The following is a 27770-nucleotide window of genomic DNA, read 5'->3' on the forward strand; positions in this document are numbered from 1 at the left end:
CGGGCATTTTCCTTATCCAGGCATCTGTATGTGTTCATACTTTCCTGCAGATAACTTTGAAGAGTTATACAAGACTTGAAATGAACAAAGCAATAGTTGTTGTTTCTTTTTTTGGTTTGATTCAAATGCAAGTATTCACATGAAGTTCAACTGGCTTAAATATTGATTTAATAGTTGACTGAATATCACAAAAAGATGTTTTTGTTTTTCTCTCTTATCCCTCACTGTCCTATTTGTTTTCAGAATTCTTGCACTGTTTGTGGTTGGAGGGTGCTTCCTTTATATCCTCAAATTACATTTTGGCCCTGAGGAATGTGACAGAACAAAAATGCCGTATGTGGACCTCGATCGTGTAAGGGTTGGTATTTTTTGGCTTTTTTTTCCCACTTGGCTTAAAGAAAAATATTATTAGTTGACAATGCAAGAGTTATAGGGCGCTGCAACAAAGAGTTAGAATGCTGAAATTATCTGTTGAGCAGAAGTATATTTTACTTGTTTTCATGCCATAGACATTCTGGTTTTTGTTCTTGTAAAGTGATGACAGAAGCACGTAGAGAAGCTGAGTTTTTAGGGTTAAAATTAGATAACTGACTTTAAGCTTTGAAATGGACATGCCATCATCCCATTTTGTCAGTGCAGATGATACTGGTGATCAGAAGATTGATGCAAATGAAAAGTAACAAAAAACCTAAAACAACCCAAACCTAACATATTAAACCAAAGGGTTGTTTTGTTGTTTTTTTTATTTTTATTTTTTTTAACCTAAGCCAATTTCCCAGTCTGCTTTGCTTTGTAATTGCTCAGATGTTTTTGGAATCGCATGGCAAATGTCCAGGAGGGTGCAGCTCCTCCTTAATAATAATTTTTTTTATTTATTCATTCAAGGTAGCAGCTACTTACTTTAGCTACAGATTTGCAAGCAGCTTTTAAAGAGGTGTAACAGATGCCACCGAAGCCTTTGCTACTCTAACTATTTGCACTTTATAGCAGAACTTACCTGGCTTAGGGCTGTTACATTTCTGTCTTTGGATGTCTCAGTGCTAAAAGGGAACTTCCCTTTTAGAGGAAGCCAGCAGAGACCCTGGCTTAAGACCATCTCATCTTAGCATTACTGCATGTGCATCCTCCCCCACTTGCCATCATCTTCAGTGCATATCTTTTCCCTTCTGAGCATCTTTGCCTCCCTTTTTTTCTCATTTGGCTTACTTATTTTTTCAATAATATTCTTGATTCTGAAGAACAAGCACGTTAAACCAAGCAAACCTGAAGACTTCATGGACTGTGTTTATTGCTATCTCAAAAAGTTTATTGCTTCTCCAAAGAAGTTGCTCAGTCACGCTTTGCCCAGTGTGGTGTTTATGCAGAAACCTTCATAATAGTGGTAGAGGAAGTTCTGTAAGTCAGTCTTGGTTAAAAAAAACAAACCAAAAAACCAGCAGCAGAACTTCCCTCCCTGTTCCCTTAGATACACACTATTATTAACAGTAGATTTGAATCTTGTATCTCTGACCCCTGTTTGCTCATGGGTTTTTTTTAATTACAGTGGAGGAAAACCCAGCAGAGTTGATTGGGAAAGATATGATGCAAACAGGATTTTATTTTAGCTGATAAAAGCAATACCTTTGCTGTTCCTCTTTTTACATCAGATACCAGCTTGCCACTACAGATTTCTAAAAATGTACACTAATAGTGCTTTGTTTCTATTATGAGGTGATCAGTGTGTAGTTTTGTCTGTCACTTTAATATTTTTATGCAATATGGAACAGTAGTCTCTTATTTTGGAGATCAGTCTTTAAAAGAAGGCCTGAAACACCCCCTCCTGGCATTCCTTTTAAAGTCATGTTTTAGTCATTAGCACTTTAGCAATATTTATGGAAGAAGCATTGCTTCATTCTGGTGAATAAGCAAGTCCAGCTGCTGTTGCACAGAACTTTTACCCAATGGATAAATCGCTGGTGGAATCCTACCATGGGCAGAACTCAGCTCATGCAGCTGAGCAGAGTGAAATTCCACTTGCTGCTAAATTGGACAGATAGAAATATGTCTGGATTTTTTTATTTGGTGTTGCAAATGGTACTACAAACAGCTCATTTTCACTTAGTGCTTCTACTAGCCTAATATATTCTTTAGAAAGCCTCATACCTAGATTTAAGGGACTGAGTGGAGTGGAATTCCTCTGCAGGTTTTCACCGTGCACTGGCTCATATCTACATTTGAGTAAATGCTTTAAAATTTCTTTACTTATTCTTTCTTTATTACCCCTGTGTTTGCTAAACTGCTGGTGGTCAGCTGGTGGGCCACATTCCGAGGGCTTTGTGCATTCCTGCATTTCCTGGCTGAAATCTCATGTGTTTTGTTTCAGAGGGCACAGCAATTTGCCAGCGCCGTACTGCAGGAGCAGTGCCGACCTTCTTACGCGAAGAAAGAGATGGGAAAGTTGTTTGCAGAGAAATACAGCATGGACATATCTCCCTTTGTGAGGAAAAATATAAATGAAGATGAAGCTTTATTTAAATATGAACCTCCTTTTGGATTTCACAAGTTCTTTGATACACTTAAAGATCTCCTTGAACTCTTACCTGAGCATGATTTACCAGAAGATTTGAAGTCAAAGCACTGTAAGCGTTGTGTTGTTGTTGGCAGTGGTGGGATTCTTCATGGATTAGAGCTAGGTCACTTATTGAATCAGTTTGATATTGTTATAAGGTATGTATTTTCCATTTAAGGACTCCAACTACTTCATCATTATTTTATGAACCAGCATAGTTTTTAAAGGGGAAAATATCTCTCAACATCAATGCAACGTACAAGACTTTCTGAAAGTACTTCTGAGAAATTTACTTGTGACTTGGTGGAATTTAAAGTCTTAGGTGCAAAATAAATTGTTGTCCTTAAAAGAAAGGAATTCAGTGTAATTATTTGTGGACTTCAGGTACAAAACTCACATGGGCAGAAACTAGATAGAAGCTAGTGACATCATAGACAGGTAGACAGTACTGGGTTTATCCTTTCACATTTTAAAGCTTTCAAATCTTAAACATCAGGATGTAAGGACTCACCTTGGCTTTTTTCCCCATGGCTATTTTGAATGCTTATTAGAAAGATTTTTTTATAACAGCTATTTCAAACACAATAAAATTTAAATTGGTGTTTCAGTACACAGATTGCTTACACACTTTATGACACACTTATATTCCCTTATCTTTATGAGGTCAGTGACTGCTTCTATGATTGCTTTGATTTCTGACATCTGAATAACATGCTCTGTATTTATGCCTTCTGAAAAGTATAATTTAAACCTTGTTTTGAATCATGTAAAGTCACAAATAACATAATACAAGCATTTTCTCAACTTGTTTTGTAAATTAAGGCTTGTTCCTCTTATTAAGGGAATATTTGAGTCAATAGCCCTTATTAAAAGGTAAACAAACCTGTTAGCATGTGGAGGGGCAGAGAACTTGTATTAGCTGTCCTCTGAATTTAGGGCTGCTAAGATTAAGGTGATTTTTCTGTTGATGTGGAGAAATTTGCAGGACTTGAGCTCTTCTGCAGAGCTCATGGAGGGAGGTGATTCCATTTTTGTCATCAGTATGCCAGCATCTGTTTTTTTGCTGAACAGGGGATGATATAAACCCACAGGATGCGTTACATTGCATTGGAGGGATAATTTGTATGACTTTTTGTGTGGAATACTCATGAGGGTGTGTGTATATATAAAAATATATAAATATGAAAAGGATAACACAGGCAACTTTCTGTGTGTTTTCTTCCTGTTCTACTTTTAAGCCTCTCTGAGTTGACACAAAGCAAAATATATGAAATTCTGCAATGCTGTCTTAAGTCACTTTACTCTTCAAGCTTTTCTTTCCAAAGTTCTGCATTTGTGCCATTTAATATAGAAATAGAATTGGCTTCCTCCCAAAGAGAAGGGCTGGAAGAGTGAGTGAGGCAAGAACATGGGGGTTGTAAGAAAACACCATAGTATGCTCAGTTAAAAATCTGTGGGCCAAAGAACAAGTTTTTGCTTAGTGTCTGATATTTTAATGAGATTGTAACCTGTTTATTTAATCTCTCCATTGTGGGTTTCTTTTCCCCAGGTTAAATGATGCGCCAGTTCAAGGTTACACGGATCATGTTGGTAACAAAACAACAATACGGATGACTTACCCTGAAGGAGCCCCCTTTTCTGAACATGAGTATCCTCCTGCAAGCTTGTTTGTGGCTGTTCTGTTTAAAAGAGTTGATTTCAACTGGCTTCAAGCCATAGTAAAAAATGAAACCTTGGTATGTAAAGTGACAGTCTCACATACCCGTATTTTTGTTTGTTTTGTTTTCCAATACTTGAAGAAGCTGATTGATCTGTTACTTCCTGGTTTATTGTGCTGAGGATATTTTATATAACCTTGTGGGGTTTTTTTAGCTCTGTCTCCTAGTTACAGTTGGACCAGCATTTGTGTTGAAGCCCCATGCTGACAGTAGTACTTCTTTTTTGGGGCGATATTGGTGGTTTGCACCAGGCTACGTGATATACTGAATGTTTACTGAAGTGGAATTCATTTCACATTTGGTTTAAGTGACTGCAGAGCCCAAAATAGAAATGAGATTTTTGAATGCCAGTCCATTTTTTTAGCAGCTGAAGTCTGTACTGCTACAATGGGCATGCACAGAGTTAACATATAATTGAACATTTGTCTGATACTCCTAAATTATGAGGTTGTTTATATTTCACTAAACATTTAAAGAAGTGCTGAGATTCCTGAGGAACTGGTGGAAGGGTTTGATGTTTCCAAATTGTTGTGAATTGGTGGCTTCCACCTCTTTAAATCTGCAGGCAGATAATTTCAGAAAGTAAAAATTACTGAGAGATATTTAGAAGGCCTGTCAAGTCTTTTAACAGTTTGATCTATGCTAGTTTAGGTACTCCAAATTCCCTTCTTAATTGTGATCTTTACAACATGAGAAGGTCTGTTAAATCTTGATCAGGACTGTCTACTACTGCACAGAAGAGCCAGGAAGATGCATAAGGGACTGGAGCATCTCTACCATGAGGGAAGACTGACAGAGCTGGGAGTGTTTAGCCTAGAGGAGAGAAGACTTTTGGGGGATCTTATTAATGTATATAAATACCTGAGGGGAGATTACAAAGAGGATGGAGCCAGGTTCTCTTTGGTGGTGCCCAGTGATGGGACAAGAGGGAGCTTGTCAAGTTGAATATCCATCAACATCTTTCTAACAGTCATCTAGACATGGTCTTGAACATCTGACTCGAGGTGTCTGCTTGAGCCAGAGGAGCTGAACCATGTGATCTCCCTAACTTCAGTGGCTCTGTGATTCTGTGAGCTGAAACCCTACTTACTTCAAATACTCAGCTGTCAGTTGGCTCAGCTCTCTCAGGCACTGGTACTGAAGTAAACTGATCCAGAGCATGGTTAGGAAAACGGGAGCACTGCAACCTGTGTTTGATCAGTTAAGCTGTTGTTCCTTAAAGCCTGTTTAAATAAATACATGTCTATGTTGGAGCTGTATCAGTTTTATCATCGGCTTACTGTTGCTGATTTCATGGAAGACTTGTAGAATTAGTGTGATGTAGTATTTTTTTCTTCCATTAGCAGGCATCTGACAGCAGTGGCATGAGATCAGAATCTGGGTTTCTGAGTCCTGTGTAAATCCTTTTCTGAAGAGTTGCATTTATCACTGGGTGGATGCTGTCAAACAGCAGCTTTTCACTTCAGAACTTGAACACAATTGTTTTAAATCCAGTGCTTGCTTCAGAATGCCTGGTTAATGTTTGTGGGAAACTGTGGTTCCCTTCCTCATTTCTTTAAATATTGTTGCCTGCTCAGCTGTGCTGGAGTGGCCCAAAGAGTCCATAGGTGCTGATGAATATGTTGACTGATAAACACAAAGTGCAGTCAAATATTCAGAATAAGCAACTATTCCTTCTGCTGTCCTCTCTGCAATTCCAGGTACTTTGAAGGTTTTTTCCTCTTTTGGGTCAGTCATTTGGTCTATACACTGATATTTCCAAACCACCTTAGCTGTAAACTGTTTCCTAAATTTTTCAGGGTCCGTGGTGATTTCTGTAACTTGTGTATTTGTCTCAGAGTTTCAGTCTGAACTATATCTTTTATTTCTCTTAGCCTCTATGGGTGCGACTCTTTTTTTGGAAGGAGGTTGCTGAGAAAATTCCTTTCACATCAAAGCAATTTCGGATTCTGAATCCAGTCATTATCAAAGAGACAGCTTTTGACATTTTACAGTTCCCTGAGCCTCGATCAAAATTCTGGGGTTGGGATAAGGTAAGAAGTTTCCTTTCACCAAAAGGAGACAGTAAATAACAAGGTAAATAAATTAAGAAACTGAAAAATGTTTTGGGCTTTTCACTTTTTCTGTGCAGTTTCTCAGGTAATAGGGAAATTACTGTGCTCTCAAAAGACTTTTGTATTTACTCATGCAAAATCAAAGTAAGATTTCAGCTCACTTTTTTAGATAAGCTATTTTGCCTCATATTTTGCTGCACGCTGACATGAAATGGCATTCAGAAGCAGTGAGATATAAACTCATTCCAGTGTTTAAAAACTTGCATTTGATGTATGTTAAGACTGTTAAAAGTGGCCCTATTAAGTTAAACCAGCCATTGGCTGTAGCCAGATGTCTCCAGCTGCAGAGAAAGCAGAGAGCCTGGAAACCAGGCCAGTGTAAAGCAGCCTTCCAGCTGCTGGAATTGCTTTGTATGCCAGAGAATGCTCAGTAGCAGCTGATGGGCATTTCCTCCTTCCATGTCCTTTGCTCCAGCAGTGGTACAGAGTGATGAATTGCCTGGTTTAATCATACACTGCAGTTTTGTTTCTTTAATTGCATATTTGAGAAATTGGATGTCACTAGTTGTCTTGTACTACAAAAAATATGAGCCACCATCGTTTTTACATTTTGTGTGAAAGCACTTGAGATTATGGCACAAATATCTGAAGGGTCTTCTCACATTTATTTATCAGAATTATATAATATACCAGGTTGAGTATCTAAATGGTACTGTAGTAAATTTGCCTTCTTCGTGGGTTTTCCACTGAAAAAAGGTCATATTGTAAAGAACACTGAGAGCCTGTTGTTGCTTAAGAATTAAATAAGTTTACATCAAGAAGTGTCAAGTTTAACTCTGTGAGGAGCTGTTTGAATATTTGAAGTGAAGGTTCACTTGCAGTTTAACTACACAGTCATAGGGCATCTTCCCTTCACAGGAAAAAAAAAAAATTGTGTTGACAGCTAAAAGCCAAATACTTAAATTGCATCACTGTTTTGCCCTGGAGTTAGTTTTACTCACTTATTGAATTGATTTTTAGTTGTAGTGTTAATTGATTTCAGTTTTAAAAGAGGAGAGGGAATAGACAAAGTCATTAAATGGTGTAAAGTGTTTATAAACACGATAAAGGACAATATGTTTGAACTGAGCAAGTTACACTGTTCTTCCTTTTTTAGAATGTACCTACAATTGGGGTCATAGCAGTTGTTCTGGCCACACATTTATGTGATGAAGTGAGCATAGCAGGATTTGGATATGACCTGGATCAGCCCAGCACACCTTTGCACTATTACAACAACCTCTGCATGGCTGCCATGAAAGAACAATTTATGCACAATGTGACAAGTGAAACAAAATTCCTGCAAAAACTGATCAAAGAAAAAGTTGTCAAAGACCTCACTGGAGGGATACACTGTGAATTCTGCAGCAAAGACAGCTAGTGACTGACTTGCAGCATGGACAGATTTGTTACATTTCCAGAGGTTCAGCTGGATCAACCCTTTCCCTCTCTTTAGTTCTATAAAGTGTACATGAAATGGATGTGGAGTCCCTGCTGCCTTTTTTAATGTCGCGTTCAAGTTGTCGGACTTTTAAATTAATTTCTCTGTCAGATTTTACTTTGCACATTTCTGTGAATAGCTGTGTAAATATGACTTGGAGTTGAAAGACATCCATTTAAAGTATTTAATGTTTTAAGTTGTCTGAATAAAAGCAGGTTTTTTGTTTTCAAATGTATATGGAACGCACATAGCTGGCCTGAATTGTCTAACAGTGTACAAGAGATATTTTCCCTGGATCTGCTGTCTTTGTTGGTCCAGTTCTTGGTATCTTGACTCCTTTTCATGCATGCCATGAAAAGAAAGGCATATACTTCTCAAGTCTTTCATGTCTTGAACTTGAGCATTGCATTTACTCCTCAGATATTTATATTATTTTGCTAATAACATTTTTTTGGGGGGTGAAGGACAAACATAGGAGTGGAGTTGAAGGAAAAGGAATTGTGGCAACAAGTGAGTAGTAAGTACTTTGATGTTCATGGTTGGTATTGAAACCATTGATGTATTGGGTTAGAATCCTGCATTGTGAAGCACATTTGGGCCCAGGGGACTCTGGAAGAGGATTTATCCAGGAGGAGGCTTTAACCCAAAGCAGGTCATTTGCCATTTCCATTCCTGAAGTCCCACCTAAATGTCTCCAACTAGATTATTTGCAGCAGAATTCAGCTATCCCAATTAAAGAAGTGGCATTAATACAAAATCTGCCCCTTTTTTAAAAATTATTTTTTGAGTGACTTGAGAATTGCTGCTTCTATAAAACACTAGTTTGTATCAATCATTTAGCAAAACTTAAATGTATTGACTAGGTTACAATCTCCACTGGTTAGTTTTATGATCCTTAAATAATGAATTATGGACATTGTTGACTTAATAGTTTGCAATGCTGATAACCCTTGTGAAATCCAGTATTGACTTAAATAGTCAGTTGGAGAAGTAGAGTTGTTGGTTTTCCCCCAAGTCAGTAATTGGGTGAGTGTATAAGTTAAGAAGAAAATCACTTTAAGAAAGTAGCATAATCCAATAAAAAGGTGGATAACTGCTGATAACAGCAAATGTAATAAACCAAAAGAGAAAAGAAAGCTATAGATGTATATTCTTGGTGGTGGAAGTCAGTGCATTGCAAAAGCACTGGGCTGTGCAGATCTGTAAGCAAGGTTTTTATGATAATATTTTTGTTACTAGTAGAGTATCAGGTATGACTGTTTGCACTGAGGAGTGGTGTTAATCTATAGTATGTGAAAAAAGCTTCCTTTGGGAGTGAAAACTTGTCAGCAAATCAATCAAATGTTGGCCTAGAAACATTGTTCATAGTCATGGACTCTTCACATGGTGAATGTTCCCACTTTTCTTTGTTATGGACAAGGATATGAATGAAATTGTAGTTCCAAATTTTATACTTGTGGAAAATGCAAGATTAGGGTGGTTGTGTTTTGGGTTTTTATTCCCTGGAGAGAAGATCTAATGAATTCTAATGTTAGAAAGCAGGAGCAACAGACTGATGCTCACTGTTATACTAAGAGGCAATAAAAGGACATCAGCTAATGAAACATAATTGAAGAAAGTTGTGGACTTCATCTTTCTGAAGTCCCATGTGTCCATTAAATTCAGTTGTGGGAGCTTGAACAAATTTAAAAATCAGGAATTCTTGTTTCTGGCACTGTGTTCATAGCAATAATATTAATATAGCCTCTTCCTCCATGAAAAATATTAATTTTTATACTAGCAATAAATTTCTAGTCTGGTTTTTTTTTTTGTAAGTATATTATATTATTTAAAAATATTTCATGTGTGAAGAGAATTATTCAAATAGTCCTTTAGTTAATATATTAAAATGTGGTAAGTATTCTCTCCTGGTATTTAAACTGGAAGCAGAATACCTTAATTTCATTTAGTATTTATGAAATTTTGGAAGATTTCAGAATGTGTGTGTTGGGAGGATGTCTTGAATGCACTAGAAGTCTGTGTTTCTGATCACCTGGTCCCTCACCACTTAATTTTGTTCAGCAACTTCAAAATAATCAGTTGATTAATGTAAATGCCAATAGCTTTTTGGAGATGTTGTATTTACTGTCAAATTTGCAAATTGTAGATTTCCTACTTGTATCATGGCTTCTGGCAAAACCTTGTTGTCTGTGGTAGTCTTTGCAGACTCGACACTCTGTGAAATGGCAGCAAAAAGCAATAAACTGATGAAACCACTTTCTACTGATGTATTTGTTGCTCAGTTTTATATTTCTTCTCCCTCCTTTATTAAAGATTTTACATGTCTTGCTGATCCAGTTGAAAGTCCTGATGCAATTCCACATACCCAAAACCAGGGCAGATGGTAGCTGGCAACTTCTTCTCTGTTCATTTATGCCTTTTTAATGCCTATCAGTGGAATTATCTGTCTGGTGCCTGGAAGAGAGAAACCCCTCTTGACACTGACCAAATTGTGGGCTTCCAAGATTGTATGTGAGAACATTTTGGACTGGGTTATAGCATTGGACTTAAAATCATGGGTGTGTCTCCTACAATGGTGTAAACACTGCAGCTTCTGGTCTGTGCCTCAGCCTTGCTGGAAGTGAGATAAGAAGAAAGCTCTGTGTGTTCTGTTGCTATTTCACAGATTTATACTTTGCAAAGAATCTGCATCATCCTTTGTAAATAGGCCTTAATAGTGTTTGGTTAAAAAGTCACCAAAGAGTTTGGGAGCTGTGATAAAGCCATTGTGTTCTGCACTGAATTCTTCTTTGTAACTCTCTGTAGGAGCTATCACAGCCAGGGACATGCCTTATCTCTTCTGGTATTAATTTTTCCATGGTTCCTGTGCAGGAAGTTGCATAAGGAGACATGAAGAGCTGCCTGACTGTGGAATGGGAAAGTGCCAAAAAGAGTCACTGCAGCCTGTGATGGGTTGGTATTGAAACTGGGTACTGAACTCCTAGGGACTGTTGAGGTGCTGATAAAGAGCTGAAGAGAGTTCAGCCTCTCCAGTGCATGGATGTGTGTCGATAGCTCCAGCTCTTGTGCTGCTGCAGGAACTCCTGCAGGAAATGGGAGGGCACCAGGGGAAGCAGTTGTGTAGCACGAGTCTGATCCTCTTGCTTGTGCCAAGGGCGGATGAAGGAAGAGCATCTCTGTTGAGACCAGCTCAACTGCTGTGCCTGCCTTCCTCCAGCCTGCCAGCAGCAAGGTTTTGTACAAGTGCTTGATTCTACCAGCTTAGGAAAAGGTTCTGTCCCCAGAGGGTGGCTGGGCACTGAACAGGCTCCCCAGGGCAGGGGTCACAGCCCCAGCCTGACAGAGCTCAGGGAGTATTTGGACAATGCTCTGGGGGATGGTGCTGTGCAGGGCCAGGAGCTGGACTGGATGATCCTTCTGGTTCCCTTTCAACTGAGGATAGTGATTCTATGGAATGTATGTACAGCCTGGTCAAAAGAGTTTTGAGCCATTTGGCATCAGGCTTGTCCTACATCTCCTGAGGTGCTGGAAGATTAACAACCTGGAGTCCCTAAGGGGCTAATGGCCCTAATGCTTTATGTCTCTACTTGTCTTTTTGAGCTACACAAATGGTGATTTTCTTGTTACAGTTCCCTCCTTTCTCTACCTCTGTGACCATTGTGTTTTTCCTAAAAAAACCCTGTGAGCAGAGGCTGAAGCACCCACCCTTGTCCCACATGTGCTGTGAATTACAGATGGGTATAGAGTGTTGTACTTCAGCATGTCCCCAGCCAAAATTGTGGGGGGTTCTGCAAAACTGCTTGCATTTTATAGATGTATAATCCTCCCCACCATTCCCTGGGAAGGAGTTGCAGTGGCTCATAGCTCTGTCCTGGTGTTAGACCTGTACATTGCCATGAGGGAATCCTGCTCCAGCTCTACCTGTGTTCCTTGCTCCTTTCTGTACAGCTTATTCCACCTCTGTGCTCAAAGCAACAAAACTCTTAATTTAAAAGAATATAATAAAAGGGTGACAAAAGATTTTTTTTTTTTTTTGGGGGGGTGGGGTGGGTAGTATGTGTTCCTCACAAGCTGCAGTCTAAACTATCACCTGTAGCTGACTTTCTTAAGGACATGACAGCATGCTCAAGGTAGGAGGCAGGAGTTAAATCAACTCTGCTGTGACTGCTCCTGTGGTTTATGTGGATGTGAAAAGCCAGGAATTGCCAGCACTGGGTTGTCAAGTGGGGGAGTGCTTGTTCCAGCAGATTTACCCTTTTCTCCTTGTCCAAGCACTTGTGTATCACCTCTTTGTGGTTTAAGAAAAAAACCCAGACACACCTGTGACTGAATCTTGACTGAAATTCTGATGCCTGTCAACACTTGTGTTTTCAGTCCTGTGAAGCAGAATTAAAGCTTCTTACACTTAGAGAGTTGAGCAGGGCTGAGCATACATAGTTTACCTCCCTTTGGGGTCATCTGCCTGGTCATTTGTTTTCACAGCCTCCCTCTCCTGTGCTCAGGCCAAAACCAACTTCTTCCAAATTCCTGCATATGCCATAGAGGAGAACAATTCCTTCTTGTTCAGTGCAGCCACTCCTGCTCCTTCCTCGTGGGCAGTGAGGAGCCCTGGCCATTGCAAGGAGGCATTTCCAGTTTCAGGGGATGGCTTTGGCAGTGGTCAGGCACTGAAGCTGCTTGGAAGGGGCTACTCAGAATGTGGTGGGCAAATTGCAGAAAAACCCATTTTCCACAAGCTGGAGTTCATCTCTCTGAAAAAGGAAAACTGGAAATCCAAGCAGCTGCAGCAGTGCTGAGCATCAGGCACTTCCTTTCCGCTGATTTTTGTGTTCCTGCTATGCAGCTAAAATAATCTGTAGCTCAAGAAGGTCTTGAGCCATAGCTTGGGCCTTCAGTGTGTAAGCCAGTATGGAGGGAAGCAGAAACACTGCTATTTGCAAATTTCCCCCCTTTTCCATCCCTTTTTCACCTGATCTGAGCTTATAAGATCCCAAACAAACCCATTTGCAGGAGCTGGAATTACTTTCCCACCGCCTTAGGCTGAGCTAAGGATGAGGTGATGTGAGGACCTGATGGAGCAGATAGAGAAGCTGCAATGAAGTTTTGTTTTCAAGTGGTGTGAAGACTTTGGCTGCTGGGTTAAGTGGCTGCAGCAGTGAAACCAGAGAAAAGGACTTGGGGGGACAAGGGATATGGTGGGGAGGAGGTTTGGGGTATACACACATCTCACTTGACCACCTGAGTGCAGCCTTAGGAATGTTTGCAGCAGTTCTGTAGCTGCCAGGATCAACCCTGTTTGTCACTGTGTGCTTGGGTCTCTCCTGCTGCTGTAACATAAATGATCACAAAATAGCTCAGCAAAAATTTCTGGCCAACTTTTCCTTTCCACTGAGGAGAGCAGAAGCTTATGAACAGCAGCTGGTGTAGCATTTCAGGGCTTGGTGTTGCTGTACCTGTAGAAAAAGATCAGGATACGTGTCCTGGGCTGTTTTATGACCCCACTATACTGCTCTGTCCAAGAAAGAAGTGTACAGGTTACCACAGTTGTTCATATTGTACCTTTTTAATGCAAAGTCCTCACAAAGAAAGAAAGGATGTTCTATTGGTCAAGTAAAAAGATTACTGTGAGCATTTTCAGCTTTATAGCTGGGTAGAGAGGTCTGGGGTTATTTTTAAGCAAGTCCTTTCCTATTTATAGAAGGAAATAATTGGGTCAGATCATGGCTTAGCTCAAAACCCCAAGGAGTTTTCCCCTGCATTGTCATGAGAGTGTGAACCCTGTCACCATTTCTGCTGCCTGGTTTTATCAGGCTTAATTTCTAAGCCTACTCTATGACCCATCTAGCACCTAACCTGCACTCTCAGTGTTTCTCAGAAGTTTCCCCTCTTGGAAACCTGATTTAAACTGATTTGTGCTGGCGAGGGACATAGGTGCAGCTGGACACCCCAGTCCCTCAGCAGCTCTCAGGTACCTTGGTCCAGCTCTCAGACCATTAAGGGAAACTTTGTCTCAGAAGAAGGGGAATTTAGGACTACTATCAGATCCAGGTTTTGCTATGTTCGTGCTTACACAGATGGAAGGAACTGAATGTGAGTTTGTAGCTCTGCAGCCTGGGGGGACACCTGGGGGATGGCTTGGGCTGGAACCTCCCGCTGCAACGGGATATCCCCAGCCACTTCTAGCAGCTCAGGCTGCATTAGAAATTTCGATAATTTTAAATACCTGGGTACCGAAAAGCCATCCCCGTGCTTGAGGGCAGACCTGGGGGCTCGCATGTAAGAGATGCTGAATTTTACGCGGCGCTATAAAAACAGATGAGGTGAAATGCCCATGAAAGCAGCTCCGGGGAGGGCTCCCTTCGGTTAGCAAATGCAGCTCTGGGCTCTGCTCCCAGCTGGAGTTCTGGAGGCGTTTCCCATCGGCGGGGGCACCGGAGCGAGCAGCGGGCGCGCAGCCCCATCTAGCGCCGCTCCGGGATGCGCCCAGCCCTGCCCGAGCATCCCCGGCTGCGCCTCCCCGGCCATCCCGACGGGAAAAAGCCTCAGCTACAGACCCCACACACCTAGGCTGCTGCTGGAATGTAAGCCTGAAGTGAAGGGCATGGGAACGAGTCGCTTTCCTTGCTTGACACACAAGCGGAGCTCAAGATTAGGGCTTTTATCCCGTGGTGTGTGCAGGTCTGTGGAAGGGAGCAGCCTTCAGCTCTAGAGGGAGCATTGCTACACGGGCTCTTGGCCGCTCCATTTCCCAGCGAGCTGGGCTGATGCACGGAGGTCTGTGCAGCCTGACTCAACCCTCTGTGTCACCAGAGAAATTTGGAGTGCCACAAAAATCCTGGGATCTCTGAAAACGTGGCTGGCAAGGGCACTTGGGCAAGCAGAGAGCAGCTAGTCCGGAGAAGATCATGCATAGGGCCGATAGCAGAGGCAGCGATTGCCTTCTTCCCTCTGAATCATTCTGGGGAGAAGACAAGAAGTAACGGACAAAAAAAGCATCCTGGGAGGTTTAGGTTCAATAAGGAGGTTTTTCTAACATGAGATTAGAGAAGCATGAGTGTGAATTGTGCTGGGAGGGCTTCCAGCACTGGAAAGTTTGAAGACAGTATTGGATAAGCTCCAGCCAGGACTGTTTCAGCTGCAGCTGATCCCACTGTGGGCAGGGGATGGATTTAGCTGCCCTGGGGGAGGAAGGGAGTGTTCTTTCCAGCCTCTCTTTTTGCCCTTTTGATTTGATGCGTGATATTAGACACTGATACTGGGGCTGTGGTTACTCATCCTTGCTCCTGAGGCATTTTTGGCTCTCTCCTTATAGGAGATGCCATGAAAAAGTCGTAGAACTGGGGAAAGACTCTTCCCTGTAGCTAAAGCTGATGCCGGGGTAGAGGGAAGGGAATGCAAGTCCTTGATTCAGAAGGAGCTGTGAGCTGAACTCCCCAACATGGCTGAAATTAGAGCATCTCCTGAACTGATTTAAAATGTACAGTCTTGGAAAAAGCACCTTATCAGCTTGCTGAAGTTATTTAGCTGGAGATGTGTCTTCAGGTATGTTTGAGCACTGGGGCTAGATTTTACCTATCTTATTGAGTGGTGATTGGGAATGTCAGCTTAGGAGAGAAGGTCTGGGGACAAAAGAAGTTCCCCACTGTGCAGAAATAAAGAGAAGGCTCAAAAATTGCAGGAAACCTGTTCTCTGCACTTCCATTTAGTTTCTCTCTCCTCCTGTGAAAATAATGTGTGAAATCTGGAGAAGCCAGTTGGAGCCAAAGGATGTAATCGACCCTGACACTGTAAAACACTTCCCTGTGAAATCCTGCCTGCAGCCTGTCCAGGGAGGATTTGCTCAGTGTCTCGTTGCACTTTCAGCTGGCACTTTGCTTCAGCTGCTCCTTGCACCTGCAGCAGTGGCAGCAGGGGGAGGAGCTGCCAGTGAAAGCTGCAGCACAGGTGGGCTGGGGTGGCACAGGGGAGATGTGTTTCAGTCTGTGGACAACACACACCTGATGAAGCCACACAGGTGAGGGGAGGGGTGGCCTCTTTGCAGGCACAAACTTGCCCAGCTGGGAGCTGCACTGATTGATGCCCCAGCAGGGTGTGAGCTCACCCATCAATATCCACTGCAGCTGCTTCTGCCATGCCTGATGTCCCTGGGGAATTTCTTCCTTGTGTTTGAAGAGCCTCTGCTTTGTCTCTACTTCAAGTTTTCTGATCACTGTATCAGTGAAGAGAGAAAGAGAAGTAAAACACAACTGGTTAGGACACTGGCCTGGAAATCTCAAGCATTTTTCCCAAGCTCTGCTTATCTCTGACCCTCAGCCCAATCCTTGACTCTAAAGGGATTGTATGCATACCACTCCTGCTCTTGTTTTGGGATATACTTGCAGGCATGACTTGTTCTTGGCCCCTTAGCTGGTCTTGTGAGCCTGTTCTGACTCTTATTAGGGGATGCAGCCTGTCCCTGATCCAGCCCATGTGACAGTGCAGTCTTCTCCCCCATTCTGGATTGGCTTGCTGGCTGCTGGTGATGGCTGCAGGGTTAAGGCCGTGCAATGAAACCTTTTGGGCTTCCACTCCAGCTGACATTGCTTGGAGGTCTCATCCTTTTTAACCCTAAGCCGAATCCTAAGCATATGTGGGCCAGACAGGGAGAACACCACTGCTCTCTGTCCAAACAGCATTTCCAGATCAGAGCTTTGCTGTCATTTCCCTCTGCAGTCCACAAAAGACAGAGTTGCCATAAAATGATCACACCTGGTAGTACAACTTCCTGATGTATCTGTGAAGAGATCCTGATGTTCGACCCAGCAACTGGCAATCATCAACATGCAGAGTTCCAAATGAAATACATTCCTGGGCAGCTTTCAATCCTTTGACAGAGATATTTCCCAGTGTAAAGCTGCCGTGAAAACGTAAGCCAAAAACATATCATTTCTCAACCAGTGGTGCTAGGAACATGGCTGCAAAATCCAGGAATCAAGCAAATGCACCTGGAGTGATTTGATTCTGGTTCTGACATTTTTTTCCCCATCTGTGCTAGCTGTTCAGCAAGAACTGAATGGTGCTCAATTCATCATCTCAAAAAACAGTAGTGTGGAAGAAAGGAATAGGAACATCACAGGGAGATGTAAGATGCACGTTACTCCAGCAGGTGAAACTGCAAGCCTGCAGTCACCCCTTGTGTTACCAGCTCCCTGGAAAGAGGGAGGGCAAGAAATTGTGTTCTGATACAGAAACAAGGAGTGTTGAAGCCCTTTATCCAGCTCATGTGTACAGACATTGCTCCAGGAGGGCCTGCAGATCCAGCATTGCACTCCTGTTGGAGAATTGTGGAATACCTCCAGCCTTGAAGAACACCAAGGGAAGTTTTAAACTGGTGCATCTTTAAGCAGGTCAAATTTTGGTTGTTTCTGGTTTTGTTTTCCTTTTTTTTTTTTTTTTTTCTGTTTGTTTTTTCTCCCCAGTTGTTTGGGTTGTTTTTGTTGTTATTTTGTTTGTTTCTTTTTTCTTTCTTGGTATCTGTGAGCCCAGGTTGAATTGAGACCCTTGGATTGGGTCCCAACTCTAATATGAGAGCAGTTTATATTTTAATGTGCCTGCAGGCTGGGATGCCCACTGCAAGCAGGGCAGGTCAGAGGGGATGTGGCTGCCACTCAGCATGTTGCCTTTGCTGTAGTCTACATCTGGCTTTCACTTTGTCCTTAAACAAGTCATTGGCAAGCTGAATGACAAGTATTTCTTTTTTTATTATTATTACATTTACTGAAGAAATAAAGATTATATACTGCGACCTCTGCTTGCTGGTCCCCCAACTTGCTCATGGCCATTTTAAAATAAACTTTACATATGGGGAGAGTTGTTAAAGGTATTACAAGTTCATAAACAATGTAAAAATCTCTGCCTGGGTAGGGGGGAAATAAAGGTAAGTAATTTCCCACCCAGTTTCAGCCAGCTAGCTCTGGCTGTAATACTCAGTGAGAATCCAGGCTTGCTTAATTCTGCTGCTCACGGATCTTCTAACTTTGGCTTTTGCAGGTGCAGTTTTAGGAGTGAATTTAGGGTTACAGAAGCATGATCTGTGGAGTTTTTAAATTTGCTAGAAAAGAGGATGCTTGAAATTTCAGCAGGGAGCCTCAAAGCAGGCTTTGAGGGTGAGTTTCACTCTCACCAGACAGAACTGATAGATTTGATGGCTTTCTTGGTAGCAACGAACCATGTTAGGGTTAGGAAACACAGCCCAGCCTCATCTCTGGGTTGAGACAGAGAGGAAGGATCAGCAGAACTGGTGTATGCTCACTATTGCTCTCACTTCTGTGGTTATCCAACTGGTGTTGCTTCTCCTCCAAAGCCCTTCCTGAAGGGAAATCCTGCGGACAGTTGTGCTCTCCTTGGAGAACCTCGCTTGCCACTGGCCTTGTTTTTCTTCCAACAGACAAAGCTTAGTGGACATAAACCAAAAGGGACAAGGGGAGTGTGTGAAGCAGGCAACTTCACTATGTGTATTGGGGGAATATCAGAAAGCCTTTTGCAGCAGGCAGGAGATCCCAGGTTTGGCAACAGGACTATAATCCATAAAAGTTGCTGGGATAGCTCTGGTTCTTTTTCCCCCAAGAGAGAGGAAACCTTTTTCCCTGTCTCATTTGCTTCTTCTACTGATGCCAGATTTCCCTGCGTGAATGCATTTCTTTCCCTTCACACTCTCAGATAGACTTTCCATTGATTGCTGCCCAAATCTGTGGCCTTTACATGCTGGAGCTAGCTCTGAAACAGCCTCCTTCCAGATGAAAAGGAGGGGTGAGGAGCTAAAAAGCAGTGGGTTTCATTTTTTTATCAATTACAGTGCTTCCCAGGCTATGTGGTTAGAGAAGTGCACAGCTTAGAAAAAATCCAGGCTGAGGACCTGGCCCCAGCATCAAGGATTTCCTTTCTGAGATGAGCTGTTGCTCTGCTGTCCAAAGTAAGGATCTCCCACTGTTTTATGTGATTGTATTGGGATTTTTTTATGTCACACACCTCATTCAAGGGGTGTCTGCACAGAGTTTTCTCATGGAAAGTGCAATCATTTTCTGGAACGTGTTGCTGCAGAGTATTTCTGAATCCAGGCACTTAGCAGAATTCAAAGGGAGGTCAGATATTTGTATGGATCACAACACTAGTCCAGACCCATCAGGGATTATGCTAACAGGTTTTGGAGCAGATCTGAACAGTGCTCTCAGGCCTTAGCTGCTCTTTTGTGCGTAGAGTTTAGGAGGAGGCCCTCATGTTCAAGAGGTTATAGTCCTCGCCCAGCAGAGCCTTGTGTTGTATATGAATCATTCCATCCATCCATCCATCCATCCATCCATCCATCCATCCATCCATCCATCCATCCAATGGTCAGTCCCCAGCAATCCCATACACATCAGTGGAAAACACTCACCTGCTGAGTGCTGTGCAGCGAATGCTGGTGGCTGCAGGATTGGTGGCTCCCAGTCACCCACGTCAAGGTGGCCAGGCTTGAGGGAGCAGGTCAGAACCAATCTGCTTGTTTCCTTTTTTCCTCCATTTTCAAATTTATGCCTGATTTGTTACTGCCCAGCCCCATAAAGGGGAAGGGTGATGATGGTGGTGTGTTCCTTTGCTCCTAAAACTGTTTACCTAATTTTTATTGTTTTACCAGACATTTTCCTTGTGTTTTGAGGGGATGTTCTTCCTTTTTGCAGCCCCTTGTGTTTATCTTGGCTACCCTCCGGAAACATTTATTACCAGGATGCCTCCTAAGTTCATCTCTGCCTTTTTTGTTAATCACAGCACTGATACATGTGAAATTGTGTCTGGCTGTGTCATCAGTGCTAGAAAGCATCCACACGCTCTTGCTTGCTGTGCTGTTTAAGCTTATATTGTGGTTCAAGGGAAGTTATTACTAACTCTACACTGCTCAGTGTGTTTATAATTTATGGGTGCCATATCTGCATCATCTGAGCAGGCCTTTGTGTGTGGGTGCCTCGGCATCTCTCACAGCTCCAGTTCAGGTTTCATCATCTCTGCATGCTGCGGGAGGGAGCTGAAGCCTGCCTGGGAGCAGCAGCAGCTGCAGGTTTGCCCTCTGCAGCCTGCCCCTGCCTCTCCATCCTGGGTCTGTGCGGCCTGGCACGCTCCCCGGCAGAGGGCACCGACAGACAGACGGACGGATGGATGGACCCATGGGTGGGTGGATGGATGGATGGATGGATGATGGATGGATGGATGGATGGATGGATGGATGGATGGATGGATGATGGATGTTGGATGGATGATGGATGGATGGATGGATGATGGATGGATGATGGATGGATGGATGATGGATGGATGGATGGATGATGGATGATGGATGATGGATGGATGATGGATGGATGGATGGATGGATGATGGATGGATGGATGATGGATGGATGATGGATGGATGGATGATGGATGGATGATGGATGGATGGATGATGGATGGATGGATGGATGGATGATGGATGGATGGATGGATGGATGGATGGATGGATGGATGGATGATGGATGGATGATGGATGGATGGATGGATGATGGATGGATGGATGGATGGATGATGGATTGATGGATGGATGGATGGATGGATGGATGATGGATGGATGATGGATGGATTGATGGATGGATGGATGGATGGATGGATGGATGATGGATGGATGGATGATGGATGGATGGATGATGGATGGATGATGGATGGATGATGGATGGATGATGGATGGATGGATGATGGATGGATGGATGGATGGATGGATGCACACCCTACACCAAGCACGGTTCTGCTCTTCTCCCAGGCTCTTCAGCCGGGCTGGTTTAGCCAGTGCATCAGCCCCGTGCTTGGCTGGAGGAGGCCGGGCTGGCAGGGTCAGGGCTCTGTCTCCCATTTCCCCAGCGGTGCCAGCAGCTCCAGCCCATCAAATCTGAGCTTGGTGTGGCTCTTTGCTAGGATGGGGTGTCGAGGGGGAAGGGTTTAAAGAGATCCTTGAACAATTCTTAGAGAAGATTTCTCTTTTTTGGAATAATTTATTTTTAATCAGTGTTTCAGTGTGGGCTGGGGGAGAACACAGATGAAATCCCATATTCTGACCATAGATTTTTGTCTGAACAAGTACACTGAGAGCAGATTGCAGACTGAGACCTTGGAATATGATGCCAGGAGAAAACTGCCACCCTACCGTATGCATAAATGTAATAACATATGTTTTTTCTTTGACTAGCCACCTCCTCCTCCCTTTAGATTCCCTGGTCACAGACTCTGTGCCTCAAAGTGTTGCACCCAGGCATCAAAATGCACCAACAAAACCTGTGTGTTTTGCTCAGCAGCCCACTGATCAGTGAAATCTGAAGCAGAAGAGCTGAAATAAAACATTCAATATCAACCTATTAAAAATTCCAGGAGGGTCTTTCTACAACCTGACTATCTCCCAGATTGTCCTGAATAGCACAGTGTCCTCCTTATACTGCAGCTGCTCTTGTGAGGTCTCAAAAGACATGCAGCTCCAGGCCTGGTTAACATTTAAATGGGAGGCCTCCAAGAGCTTTGGCTGGTTGAGAAACAAGTATTGGAGTTTCAGTAAGTGGCATTTTCCTGTCCTGAGTCATTGTTGAACGCTCGCCCGTTCCAGCAGCAGAAGATCTCATTCTTCAGTGCTGTCATTCTGGCACCCAAGAGCTCTCCAAAGTTAAAGCCCATCTTGTCAACACCAGATGCACTGAGATACTCTGGGTGTTTGCTGAAGAGGAGAGACACATGTGCAGGACATGGTCCTGGCACCCATCACAGTGTTCAGCGATGGATGGGACCTTGGAATTCAAGAATTGAGCAAAAATCACATTTTTAATACAGCAAGGGTCGAGTTAGGTGATACCAGAGGAAGGAACTTTTGAAGGAGGGGTTCAGATCTCCCTGTGCTTCTCCCTATTGGCTGATAGCATCAAATTAACAGTAGCTGGTCCTGACCCTTCCCTCCAAGGGTTGCTAATAGGAGCCTCACTTCTCTCACTGTGCCTGTTGCTCTTACAGATATATCACTTGCTGTCTTCTGAAAGCAGAACATCTGTCCAGTCTATGTTTCCCCCAGACTCCTCCAGGTGGGAATCATTACTGCTGATTTACACCTGATGATTCAGAGCAGAAGATGGAGAAGATGAGGATGTCCTCCTCAAACAGGAGCAGGACAAACTGCACCTGGAGCGTTTCTTTGCTGGAATGAGCTGGATGTCTGGAGGGGGCCAAGCTCCATAAGCAAAGGGATTCATCTTGGTGAGAGAAAAGAAAATGTTTTATTGCCAGAAGTTTATTGCATGGAATCTTTCCAGTGACACCCTGAAGCTTCACACAAATTCACAACTAGTTTCAGGGTACAGTATGGAGCAAGGGTAGGTTAGTATTTTAGAGCAAAGCAGCTGTATGACATGGATATTTATTTGCTTCCTGTGGTCCTGTGTCATTCTAAAGGCTTAGAGCTCCAAGATGTCAGTGTGATGGCTCTGGGCAGGGTGGCATACAGGCAGAAGATACCCTGTACCTGCAACAGCAGATATGGAGCTGGGTACCTTTCTCTGAAATATGTAAAGCAAAGGGGAGGAGAGGGTAATTCTGACACTTCCTGCAGGGCTGGGGACAGCCTGGCCCCTGTGGCCTGATCCTAATCACTCTGCACTCCAAAATGGTGCATTGAACAGAAATTACACTCACCAGTGTGTTCACCTGCAGAGGTTTCCCACTGGTGGGGACTTACCTGGTGACTGCTGGTGCTTCTGAGGGGGTGCAATTTCTGACATTCCTGTGGGCTATTTGCAAGGTTTTCCATCTCCAGCAGAAACAAAGAGCCAAATAGCAGATTTTCCCTGATTTCATCCTCAGACTGATGTGGGTGGAGAGGCTGTATGAATTACTGAGGACACAGCTGATGCTTTGTGGGGTTCCCAGGAATTTGGCGTGGGCGCCTTCAGCCAGGGCTGTTTTGTTTAAAAAGCAAACGTGAGCTCTTGGGCCTGGCCCTGTGGGATGCTGACACCACCTGGCAGATGGGCTGTGCTCAGATCAGGGTGACTGTATGTGTTTAATTTTGAGCTGGAGGAGGAGAACTGTGGTGAGTCCTGGGTCAGTGACAATGAGGTCTGGAGTCCAGATGTGCAAAGCCTGGCAGAGCGAGACGGGAAGGCTGCTTAGAGAAGAACATTTTGGAAGTCTGGGGGAGTGCACAGTGGGATACTAGATCTCAAATTAAATCTTCAGCCAAAAAGGGAGGAATCTAGCAGCAGTTTTATCAGGCTGGGCTACTGCAGGAATTGCTTTAGTTGCTGGCCAGGAGTGTTGCTGAGAAATTGGATCCTGCAGCAGCCTTATCTGATGGGTCAAGGGAACAGCTTCCAGATTTTGCAAAGTGATTCCTCTCACTCAGAGTATGAGGCAGTGGGACAATGATCTGGTATGGGATTGTCGGATGAGCTTTTGAAGGTGCCCAGCATTGAGCAGTGATTTTGACTGAAGGTTGTGCCTGTCTGGAAGGAACATTGCAGAGACAGCAGAGACACGTTACTGCTTAAAATCTGCAGAGCTTCTGTTGGTTTTGAAAGCTGAATTATCCTTATTGGTTTACCCCCATGAATGGGGTTGGTGAGGCATGGGGTTGCCCAAAGAAGCTGTGGATGCCCCATCCCTGGAAGTGCTGAAGGCCAGGTTGGGTGGGACTTGAAGCCACCTGGTCTGGTGGGTGTCATCCCTGTCCATGGCAGGGGTGCTGGACCCAGTGATCTTTAAGGTCCCTTCAAGTCAATCTATGATTCCATTGAAAATGGGAAGGAGTTTCTGCACAAATGGTGCTCTTTAGATACAAAATCTTGTGATTCAGTGTTGGTTAGTGATATGAGTGTGAGGTGGCTGTGGTGACTGGCTGGAGCAGCAAGACAGATCTCCTGCAGCAAGGTCGCCCCTGCACATTGCCCCATCTGTTCCTGTTGCTCTTGGCAGGTGTTTAGTGCCTCCATTGTCATGGCTGCTGTGCTGTGGATGAGGGATCCATTTCCAGAACAAAACCCAAGCACTTTCCAGCACCGTGACTTTTTTTGAGTGCAGTGTGAGAAGTGAGCAATGCCAAAGTGAACAATGTCAAAATGTGTCTTGAATCTTTTGCAAGGACTGTGGCTGTGAATAGGCAAACTAGACATTTCTAGTGTGCTTTTCTTTCTGCTCATGCTGCTCTTGGTGTGCCTCACATGGTGAGAACCATGCTCATTTTTAAATTGGATATTTAAATATTTTTATTCCATTAAAGCAGGAGTAAAAGGAAAGTAAAAAAACAAAACAGTAATAAAGAGAAAGACACAGCCCACTAACAGGCAGGAAGGCACCTTGTTGGTGAGAGCCATGGTTTGTACAAATCTCAGGTATTTCCATGAATAAACAGCAGCTAGGTGGATTTGAGGGATGTGAATTTTGAATTAAGCACTGAAAGTTCCTGTTATGTGTCTAATAGGTGCCCAGTATCTTTGGTGGATGCAGATAGTGGGAGGAGATGTTCCCTTGGAAAGCTCAGCTGGGACAGATGGTGAAGGGCCTTGAGGAGAAGCCGTGTGAGGAGAGGCTGAGGGCACTTGGTCTGTTCAGCCTGGAGGGGACTGAGGGGAGACCTCAGTGCAGTTACAGATTCCTCGAGAGGGGAAGAGGAGGGACAGACACTGATCTCTTCTCTCTGGGGACAGTGACAGGAGGCAGGGAATGGCCTGAAGCTGTGCCAGGGAGGTTTAGGTTGGATATCAGGAAAAGGTTCTGTCCCCAGAGGGTGGCTGGGCACTGAACAGGCTCCCAGGGCAGGGGTCACAGCCCCAGCCTGACAGAGCTCAGGGAGTGTTTGGACAATGCTCTCGGGCACAGGGTGTGACTCTTGTGTCCTGTGTAGGGCCAGACATTGGACTGGATGATCCTTGTGGGTTCCTTCCAACTCAGCATATTCTATGATACTGCCATGGCAGTAATTTTGGATATAACCCCCCCATTCAAGAGAAAGAACTTGCAACTGGTTTGCTGTGGAGGTTGCAGCTCCTCAAGGGTCTCAAGGGGTTTTCCACAGGTCAGCACTATCAGACATATTTGTGTTACAGGGATGTTCATTTAGCTGCTCTTTGGCGCTAAACTGAAGGTTTCAGCTCAGGTTCACCCACTAACTTAAGTCCTTAACTTTGAAGCATTATCTAAGTTCCCTCTGAAGTCAATGGAGATAAATTGCTCTAGACCATAAGGTTTGAATTGCCTCCACAGGATGTAAAGAAAACACAGAAGAGTGAGACATCTTACTAAAAATCTAGAGGGATAGGTTGACTCCAGTCCCCAGTCTTCATCACTCTTGATACTTGCAAAGCCCACTATCCATCATTTTTGCTCATTTCTCTTTCAAGATGACATCATTAATAATTCTTATCCCTGCAGACCTTGGTGAGGCCCAGAATCCCATCTCACAAGGTTTTACACCAACACAGCTTGTTGCTGTCCTGTTCCTCAGCGATGATCAATGTGCCCCTGTGAATCTTGTAAAGGTTTGTGTTTGCTGTTATGGATTGCTGACATCAATGACAACAAACCCTGAGTGAAGCTTCAGCTCCAGGATCTCTGATGGATAGCTGAGTTGGGGACCTGTGCTGAACCCGGCTCTCATGTCACCTTCCCTCCTTCCACACCCTGGTCCCAGGCCCTGGCTCACTGCAGAGGACCTAGTAAAGAAGAATAGGTTTTAAAACAGTATCCTATAGAGAAGCAAGGCTTCTGCATGGCCAAGAGCCATGTCCCTGCACCACAGGACCACAACACAGCACCTCAGCTCTGCCCTGGGAGCACCTCCTTTTGTTCCAAGCCATTGTACCCTGCTAGGGAGCTCCCAGGAAAGCCTTGGGAGTGGGATTTCAAGAGTGGGTGTTGTGGGGACCTTTCTGGCAGCAGGTGTGGGGCAAAAGGCCAGATGACACCTCAGAGCAGAGCAGGGAATGGGGCAAGCCCTTACAAGGGAATGTACAGTATGCAGGGCACACACAGGCAGCGTCCATCAGCCAGTACAGTAGCAGCCTGGAATAGCTTGGCTGGGTAGCCCTGCATGAGGGAACTGTCCTGAAATAGGCTGATAGCCCTGATGTTATTTTTGTTGTGCTGGAAACCACAGCCCTGGCATCCTGAGTGGCTGCTGGCTCCCAGGTGGCTGCACTGGGGTGGGCACATCCTGATGTGGGAGGTGAGGATTCACCTTCCAGTTGGGAGAGGAGGAGGATTTAGAGACAAATGGTGGGAGATTTGTAAAAATGAGCTTGCAGTGCTCTGTTGAGGAGCAACATGAGCATGGCTTGGGAAGTCAGTAAGTTAGGATGCTGAGGGCCAGAGATGGAGGAGAGAGGCCCAGGAAGGAATCCCCATCCCTTCTTGCACTGCTTCATCGTGTGCACTGCAGGCAAAGCTCCACTGCTGCTGCTGCCACCTTTGTCTCTAAAGTCCACACAACACAGTAGAGGATTCTGTCAGAGCCATCATCTTGAAATATGCCTCAGATTGTAAAATACCTCCTAAAGTGACAGTCTCCACAGGGAACTGACCAGTGACCAACCAAATTTCTGATTCAGTTAAAAACTGTCCCAAAAGCAATCCTAGGGCTGTAGCCTTAAATCACTTAGGACCATGGAGTTTATGAGGTCTGTAGAAACTTTCTGACCTCAGTGATTCATTTTTAGCCAAAAAAGCTCTGTTTTTTAGATCTCAGCATGAGGCAAACTTCAGCAGGAAAATAGTTCAACACTCAAAAGCAAATTTTACAGAAAAAAAGGTGTTAAGCCTAAAATTTCATATAGGAAAGTTGGGAGGAAAGCTGTGCCAAGCTCCACGTATGAAGCAGGCTCTGACTTACTGTGTCCTCAAAATAAGTGGCCACTTTTATAAGGTGACAATGATTTCCAGATTGCATGTTCCTGCCTGCTGTGAGTGGGGATGAAAGGGGCCAATTTGCTGTCATTGGGCTCCAAGGTGGATCCCTCTTTCTCACTGCATCTGAAAGACAAGCAGAGCAAAGAAATTGACCTTGAAATTGAGAGACTTTTGGGTCATCATATGGCTTCAAAGAGTTGTGCTTGAAGACAGTTCTAACTCCTGAGGAGCCTGGGAAGTGACAGCAACAGGACACATGATCAGAAAGTGGAGAAATATCTCCAGAAATAGAAGCACATTTAGCTGCAGCGTGTTCTTCCCCCATGCTCCTTTACTTATGGAATATGAAAGCATGGAGGGGTCACCTCCTTTCCTCCTTCTTGAGACAGTTCCTCAGGCAGATTTGGGGCTTGTTACCTCTGTGGGAGGGTATGGAGAAAGGGATGTCCTTTGGGTGCAGAGATGTTCCCACGTAGGAGTATTTGAGGATCTCATGTTCTTGTGGCTCCCTGGTGGGTCAGGGGAGGCAGTTCCTGTGTTAGAACAGGGAGCTGCAAAATGAGTGTTTCAGATGAAGCTTGAGAGAGGAGGGGTCTGCAGGGAGCTCATAGTTTTCACAGTATCTCATCTATGAATTCCCCATCTACTGCTCTTGGAATGAAATGTCATGGCTCATTTATTCTTGTCACTATTGTGAGCTGCTGTGAACACTCAAATTAAATTATACTTTGCTAAAACACCATCAGCATGGGCAAAAGAAGAAAACTATTAATGGGTTTGTCCTGCTCCTCAAAGAATTTAGTTCCTACTTTTGCAACCAGCATCCAAGTTTCTCTTAAAATTTCTCATCCTCCTTAGGAAGGACAAAACCCCTCCTATGGCCCTTCCAGTGAACTTTCTGCCTGGAAACCCCAAAGCTGTGACTTTCTTTAAAGCCTGAAGGGGCCAGCTCTGGATTGTGTCAGGCAGGATGTCCTGGGACTTGAGGTCTTGAGAAGAAGTGATGGATAGGACAAAAAAAAAAACAACAAAAAAGAAAACCAAAAAAGGAAATAAAATGCC

General features: G+C 43.8%; 1 protein-coding gene across 7 annotated transcripts in view; it reads left to right on the forward strand.

Annotated features, from left to right (window-relative positions):
• Positions 1-10066, forward strand: part of ST3GAL5 (ST3 beta-galactoside alpha-2,3-sialyltransferase 5) — a 45894-nt gene extending 35828 nt beyond the window's left edge. For 6 of the 7 annotated variants that reach the window (XM_086891402.1, XM_086891398.1, XM_086891401.1 and 3 more), the window contains 5 exons: positions 244-358; positions 2363-2706; positions 4098-4284; positions 6141-6299; positions 7477-10066. In XM_086891402.1, the coding sequence (XP_086747528.1) occupies positions 244-358; positions 2363-2706; positions 4098-4284; positions 6141-6299; positions 7477-7740 (1069 nt within the window). In that variant the 3' untranslated portion in view covers positions 7741-10066. The remainder of the gene's footprint in view (positions 1-243; positions 359-2362; positions 2707-4097; positions 4285-6140; positions 6300-7476) is intronic. The other variant, XM_023925686.2, reaches the window with a different exon arrangement.
• The last annotated feature ends 17704 nt before the right edge of the window (positions 10067-27770 follow it).

This window comes from Cyanistes caeruleus, chromosome 5 (genome assembly GCF_971803275.1).
Source record: "Cyanistes caeruleus chromosome 5, bCyaCae1.hap1.1, whole genome shotgun sequence".
NCBI classification, from domain to species: domain Eukaryota; kingdom Metazoa; phylum Chordata; class Aves; order Passeriformes; family Paridae; genus Cyanistes; species Cyanistes caeruleus.